This window comes from Nuphar pumila, chromosome 12 (assembly GCF_984573655.1).
Source record: "Nuphar pumila chromosome 12, dmNupPumi1.hap1.1, whole genome shotgun sequence".
NCBI classification, from domain to species: domain Eukaryota; kingdom Viridiplantae; phylum Streptophyta; class Magnoliopsida; order Nymphaeales; family Nymphaeaceae; genus Nuphar; species Nuphar pumila.
The window spans coordinates 92,980,902-92,988,563 of NC_143260.1; the positions used below are offsets into that span (position 1 = coordinate 92,980,902).

Genomic DNA, 7,662 nt, shown 5'->3' on the forward strand with positions numbered 1-7,662 from the left:
CAAAAGAAAGGTTCTGAAAACTTAGTAGCTTCCAGAAAAATCAATTCATGTTTGCCATTTTTCTTTGTGTAACTGCTTCACTCTGGCAGGTTTGATTAGGCAACTGACATGGGGCCATCTCAAGGTGCTGCGATTGTGCAATTAAACTGTGTAAGCCTGCTTTAGTTTCTGCAGATCCTGTTATAACTTCACTAGGAAATTTTCAGCAGGCCCATTATCCATTTGTGTGTTCCATGTGATAAATTTTTGTTGTTTTCTAATGATAACTGAAGTAACATGCATTTTGTGATGATCATATTATTCTATTGTGATCTGATTGAAGTTATTGGATCTTTTGTGGAATAAGGCTTTTGTTTATTATATGATTTAACACTTAATGGGCTCATTCTGTCTGATATTAAGCGTACTTGGAGATTTTGATTCTTATTCTTCAGCAACATAAAATAAGGGCAGGTGTATACTTTCGAAAGTCGCTTAAAAGTAATTTTGTCATGTTGGTACTTACAAATAGTTGTTAATACTGTTATTTTTATCAATACTCTGTTCAGTTTATTTTAACTTATATTACTCAATGCTTCAAGTACACTACCTTGTATGTGCCTGATGTGGATTGGTCTTGTTCCTGTTTCTAACACTCCCAAGGCTTCTATCAACTTGTTGTTGTTGAGGCATTAAGAAAAAAGAAAACAAAAAGGATAAGCATAAATTCCCTTTTCAGCTGTGTTGATGGGAAGCAGATCAGCTCATGCTGAACATGAACGTTTTTTGCTCATGCTGACATCGTGGCCATCCGATTTGCATTTTAAAGAGCTCAAATGTCAACAAAACCACGTGGCATTCATCCAAAATGCAAACAGACGGCCACGATGTCCGCATGAGCAAAAACGCTCATGTTCAGCATGACCTGATCTGCTTCCGTGTTGATGGGCTTTATCTCAGTTTTCTGCATATTTTTTATATGTTCTTCAAATGACCATTTTGTTTAGTCTTTTCTGTCAATTACTTTAGGTTGTACTATCATAATAGGTTGTACTTATAGTGATTAATGACACTAGATTTCTAAATAGGTGTTATTAAAGCTAGGATTATTGCTTTTGTTTGTGAGACATTTTAAAACCTACCCAAGAACCGACATTTTAAAGTCTGTGTTCTCACACAATAACTAATGATCAAGTTTGTTATCCTATTGATGCTGATGCAGGTGGCAATGGCGATATGGTTTATATTTCAGAATCCGATCTCCATTGAACATGATTGGGCTGTAAGATAACACTCCTCGGATGCACCTTCTACGGTTACGTGAGAATAAGTTGTCATGAATAATATGTTCTTCGGAGTTTGTAAGCATTGGAATAAAATTGTTTTTTTTTTTTTTGTGGTGTGTGCACGCCTGCCCGTCTATGTGTGTAACATTGAATGATCAATTCATTTTCTTTTAAGACAAAAGTCCCGGTGTGTCTGTGCGACTGGACATGTGTGCTATTTATGTAAATATAAAAATATAAAATATATAAATAAAATTGAATTTTAAATTTTTTGCGAAAAAATTATTAGAGACGGCTGAAACTGTCACTATTGTTTAAGTGTGCTTTTTCAAAGCAAAGACCTATAGTGATGGCTGAAACCGCCACTATTGGTAAAGTGTGGTTTTTCAAAACGTGATGGCTGAAACCATCACTAGAAGTACTCGCTTGTGATGGAAGTAACCGGCACTAGATGTTTGATTTAGTAACGGTTTGACCTGTCACTAAAACATTTAGTGACAGGACTTCTAGTGATGGCTCTTGTGCTTTTAGTGATAGATCTTGGGCCCTTTAGTGACGAAAAAGACTGGCACTAAAAGTCTATTTTGTTGTGTTGATTTCTAATGCAACAAAAGGACAGAAAAGCGACGGTCAATGGAGGAGCCAATGGCAATGTTTGTTACTGAAAGCGTCATTCTGGTGTGGGTACCTAAGCGGGAGAGCAGCAATGAGAAAGAGAGAGAGAGAGAGTTCGTCGCTGATGATGGGAGCCGATGGCAATGCCTGAGAGCGTCAGAGTATTTGGGTTCTCAGCAGGAACAGCCACGACAAATAGAAGTTGAGAGTGAAGGATTTTAGGTTTTAGGTTTTTTTTTTCTTTGAGCTTAGCGACATGGAGATGACATTAACCGCTCATCCTCCCTCGCTTCTCATGACTAAAAACAAGTGGCAAGCTGCACCGGGCAGTACACTAGGGATGGTAGTGGATCGGGCCGGGGGTGGGGGACAAGGTCTCAACTCCCGCCCTGTCTCAAAATTCTACCCTTCATCCCTGCACGGGTTTTGATTTTAACTTCCATCCCCGTTTCATGTCCTCCATCCCCGGTCCAAACGAGGCAAGATGGGGCAGAATCCCATTTCTCTCCGATCCACTATCATCCCCAAAGGCATTTTAGTTATTTTAGTAACGGGGATGGGGGCAAGGGCGGGGTGGGGCAGGGGAAAGCATAAGTTTATTCCTGCCTCCATCCCCGCATGAGTTTTGATTTTAACCTTCATCCCTGCCTCCATCCCCGTTTCATGTCCTCCATCCCCGGTCAAAACGGGGCAAGGCTGAGCCGGATCCTGATTTCCCCCGGCCCACTGCCATCTCTACAGCACACTTATTAAGTGCACTGGCCGGATCACCTAACCACTCTCCTTTCACTCAGACCAGTACCTTGCAGCAAAGTACTCGGCCGATTTCAGGATGTGAACTCAAAGGATTTTACCATGAGTTCACCCTTATGAAATGCGTAAATGATGCGAATGTTATTAACATGATTCCAATTCACCGGGCCCTCCATGAGAAATGGAATTCACGTCCTGTGACTGCCCAAGAACTGGATTCTGGAACTGCGCAAATGACCTTGTGTGAATACTAATCTCACAATTCTGAGATTCCAATTCACAATTGGGGGTCAAACAAACTTACGTGCTCACAGGAGTGCGATTGTGACGTGAATTTTACTCTCAACCGTAAATAAAAACCGATAGGCTTTATTTGGGTGATCAGCCTCTCTCTCTCTCTCTCTCTCTCTCTCTCTCTCTCTCTCTCTCTCTCTCTCTCTCTCTCTCTCTCCTTTTGCTTCTTGTGAGAGAATCATCGTCTTTGAGCATTCGAATGGTAAGATTTTGGATTCCGATGGATTCTTGAACATCCATCTTCGTTTATGAGACATTTATTTGTTTATATCTTTTCATTTTTGCAGGCAGATATTACAGAGAGCTTTAAATATGAAGAGGCAAGCATTTTAAAAATCATAACTCTACTCATTGCCTGCTTTCTTCCTATTCTGTTTTTTAATGTCCTTTTGACATAGCAAACTTATTTTCATTTCATAGGAATTCATGATCAATCGGCGTGGGCTGAAACTCTTCACTTGTAGATGGTTTGCCCACAAATCAAGAGCCAAAAGCACTAGTCTTTCTTTGCCATGATCACCATCTTCTTCGCCATGTTTTCTTTGATTGCCTATCAATTTGTTCATTATTCTTTGAAATTTTATCTTCCCCACGATTGATTATTCCTTCAATTCTATAGGATATTCAGTGGAATGTAGCATCACAATGAAAGGTAACGTGCTTTTTAATTGCTTTATTTTGTTTAACACAATGAAAGACAGTGTGTGTATGTATATATGTACACATGTTTGTCTGCTTGTATGCAATTTGACAGAATCAAAGACGTGAATATATAAGAAAAAAACAGGTCCTACTTTTCGCATTTGATGCATATTATAGGTACAGGGATAAGGTTCGCAGAAGCAGGGTTGGCTGTGTATGGAATCGACTATGAGGGCCATGGAAAATCATCTGGCTTGCGAGGATATGTTCCTAGCTTTGATGCAGTCGTTGGTGATTGTAGTGATTTTTTCACAAGTGTTGCAGGTAAGAAGCAAGAAAATTTCACTACTTCATCAACCCTTTCATGTAACTGAGTTTGATTACCTTTGGTTTTCTTGATTTGTAGAGAGGAAGGAGAACAAGAACAAAATGAGATTTCTGTGGGGGGAATCAATGGGTGGTGCGGTTGTTCTTCTAGTGCACAAGAGGCAGCCTGCTTATTGGGATGGTGCAATTTTGGCCGCACCCATGTGCAAGGTCTAGCTATATGAAACTAAATTTCCTTAAAAAGTTTTGGTTAACCTTGTTTCTTTGGTGCTATTTACAGAGGGCAGATCCAGTACTCGGGCAAAACACAGAAAATTGCTGCATGAAACAGCGAAAATCTCTGTGCACAATTGTTAAATACTTGGTCCAAGTACTGGACCTGCTCTCTATTTTAATTAGAAACCTTTGCAAATGAATTTAAGTGACCAATCTGATAATTTCGGGACTTGGGTACCCAGATATCCGATGAGTTCAAGCCAAGTCCTTTGGTAATCAGCATTCTACGCAAGCTATCTAAGATCATCCCTACATGGAAGATTATCCCTACTAATGATATTATAGATGTTGCCGTAAAAGAACCAAAAAGAAGAGACGAGGTAAGAGAAAATATATATTTTTTTACTTAATTATAATGCTTATTCTTTGCAAGAACTGATCACATGAGAATGAAATTGATGCAGATTTAGTGTTTGGTATTGCAGCTTCGTTCTAATCCATATTGCTTGAAGGGAAAACCTCGTTTGAAGACTGGGTTTGAACTCTTGAAGGTTAGCATGGAAATTGAGAAAAGTCTACACGAGGTATGCTAAATTTTCATATATGCCAATGTATAAATTTTAGGTTGTTTTGCAAATTGGACCCTGCCTTATAGCCGATTTGCAAAATAGTCCCTGTCTTATGCCATGTTACAAATCAGCTCCTTCCTTTTCTTTAACCCTTGCAAATCTGTTTTTGAGGTCAACAGCTGTTGGCTTTACGACGGTAACTGTTAAAGGGAAGACAAATTGATAGTTCTGCCTTGCATGAGGACCAATTTGCAAAATGTTAATAAAGTAAGGACTAATTTGCAAAAGGTTTAACAACTATTTGATGAACGGCATCTTGGTGACGGGTTAACCATGGTCAAACCAACAGCCGTTGACAGAAGAACTAGTTTGTATTAAAGGTGGGAAAGGCGAGGACTCTTTTGCAAAATGACATAAAGCAGGGGCTATTTTGCAAATCATTTTTTAGGTAGGGACCAATTTGCTAAAAACCCTAAATTTTTTCCTGGAATGGTATTTCTATTTGTAGAATTATTTATTTCACATATCAGCTGTCAACTTATCTCTAGATGAACAATTTACAAAAAAGGTGACTAACTTATTAGTTATTTGCAAATTGGACCTGACGTTTTAATTTTTACATTTAACCGTCTGATTTTCAAAGACATGCGTTGTCCTAAAATCAGTCAATTGACCTTTACTTAATGAATGAAAAGACCAAAATGTCCACATTTTTAAAACCTATAGGGGTGTCAACGGGTTGGGTTTACCCAGACCCGACCCGAGCCAAACCCTATATGTGTATGGTGATAAATACTAAGACCCGATTAAGACCCTGGTTTGGACCCGAAGGTCTGATTAATACATGCACCCGAGTATAGTTTGTGAAATTTTATATCAGACTCGGACCCGACCTGGGTTCCGATTAAGTCCCACAAATTTTCAATGTAAAAATGATAAAAAAATTTGATTTTATCGAGTGTGGACTGGGTCTGGTTCATGTAGTTTTTATCGGATCCGGGTATGATTTTTTTATAGTGATCCCGATTAGACTTGGGTCCTGACCCAGTATCATACCCGAAAACTGGGTCTAAGTCGTGTACCACCTGGGTTTGATCCAAACCCCACCTCTTGACACCCCTACCTGTAGAGATGGAGAGAGAGAGAGAAGTGGTGGCTGTGGGACAAACCATCCTCTTCCCTTTCTTTCTCTCTTTCTCTTTTTACTTTTAGAAGTGAGAGTATTTTGGTCTTTTCCTTCAATAAGTCAAGGTCAACTACTTGATTTTAGGACAGGATAAACGTTTCCTTGACTTGGAGATGCAGGTGGTTCAATGTAAAAATTGAAATGTCAGGCATTCATTTGTAAATAGTAATAAGTTGGGTGCCTTTTTTGTAAATTGTTCCTTTTAGAGATAGAAATATGTCTGGCTATCTTTTTTTCTTTTCTTTTCCATTAAATCAAATTTTTGACTCAATCATGTGTGCACGTTTTAATAATCAAACCATGATCACATTTGGAAAGCTAGTTTTATGGAAAACAACAAACAAATGGTAAATTATTAATAAAAAACTCATTCAAATGTCTTGATGACCTGATCAAGCAATAACCTATTCTTTAATCCCTTTCTTAAGTTGCACCATAAACTGCAGTTTCCAATTAAATTGAAAAAACTTAAGACTTGACATAAATTTGGAGGGTTTTCCCTACTCTGTAAATTATTGTTATTGTCACCATATTCTTATCCTGCTTATTAGTTCCTTGAGCACACTTCATGACAAAATCTATTCAAGTCTTTCTTTCCCTACCACTGCAAAAGGTTTATAACTATAGTCAAGAAGAAGGAATTACTATAATTAATGGAAAATATCTCATTTGAATTTCTTGTGAACCATTTGCCTGTTTCTTTTTTTCTTTGAAAACTGCTTTAAGCTTAGACTTTTTTTTTTTTGCTCAAAAAATTGAGTCAGGGTCTTTATAATGAGTGCTCCAACTGCAAGTGGGATTTCATGTATTGTTTTATGACAGGACCCTTGACTTTCTTTGTTTTATATCGTGGTCAGGTATCATTGCCCTTCTTGATAGTGCACGGTGAGGAGGACCGAGTAACTGACCCCTTGGTCAGCAAGCTCCTATTTGAGTCTGCATCAAGCACGGACAAGACCCTCAAACTATACCCAGGGATGTGGCACGCTTTGACTTTTGGCGAGCCACCGGAAAACCTCGAGCTCGTCTTCTCAGACATATTCAACTGGTTAGACAAGCGTGTTACACTAGGAAATTCAAGGGTCGAGAGAGAGCACAAGACTGAGAACAAGAACCAGAGTCGGACGCCTTAGAGTCAAGGTTGACCATGTTGTTCAATGGTTCAGTCAGTCAAACAGGAGATGACTATGGAAGATGGTGTACTTGGTCTGGCATATTTCTGAGTACAGTTGTGCTTTCTAGTTACAAAACATTTACTAAATGGTATACATTAGGGGACCAAGCTGCTGATGCCAAAGAAGAAACCAAATAATTTTAGGGAGCCAATCTTTTGCCGTAATTCTAAAAATGGACCTCATGTTTCCGAATTTACTTATACCTACAAAAGGTTTCCTGAAATTATGGGTGGGAACGGGCCAGCCTGGCCAGGCTCAGTCAATATTGACCTGTCAATTGATGGGCCGACCTATTGCCGAATGCCTACTCATTAGGCCCTTGGGCCTAATTGGGCTGTGCTGTCTCAGCTCGTGAGTAAATAAATATGATTAATATATAATTACACACACGTGTGTCTGTTTACGTACTTTTTTTATAGAATTTATAACCTGAAGAGACCACACCCGGCATGAATAGTCACGTTGGCTCAGCCTGCCATACCTACTATCGTTGTGCCGACTTTTTCTTTTAGATTAGCATTTATTTTATTAATTCATTTGGGTCTATAATAAAACCATTAATTATTTTTTGTAAGTCCTTTGCAGAAGGCAGCACTCTTTTATTTACTTAGTTAATTAAT

At 38.8% G+C, this 7,662-nt stretch overlaps 1 protein-coding gene across 3 annotated transcripts; it reads left to right on the forward strand.

The window, feature by feature from the left end:
* The first annotated feature begins 3,085 nt into the window (after window positions 1-3,085).
* On the forward strand, window positions 3,086-7,193 carry LOC149821181 (caffeoylshikimate esterase-like). 3 transcript variants are annotated; one of them, XM_089982599.1, is made up of 8 exons: window positions 3,086-3,129; window positions 3,215-3,247; window positions 3,348-3,579; window positions 3,747-3,893; window positions 3,976-4,106; window positions 4,355-4,492; window positions 4,598-4,696; window positions 6,725-7,193. In XM_089982599.1, exons 3-8 carry the CDS (start codon window positions 3,573-3,575, stop codon window positions 6,998-7,000), a joined length of 798 nt encoding a protein of 265 aa, XP_089838725.1. In that variant the 5' UTR covers window positions 3,086-3,129; window positions 3,215-3,247; window positions 3,348-3,572; the 3' UTR covers window positions 7,001-7,193. The 3 variants fall into 3 exon arrangements, with proteins under 3 accessions (XP_089838725.1, XP_089838726.1, XP_089838724.1); XM_089982600.1 differs by having other exon boundaries at window positions 3,753-3,893; XM_089982598.1 differs by having other exon boundaries at window positions 3,348-3,893.
* Window positions 7,194-7,662: the final 469 nt, after the last annotated feature.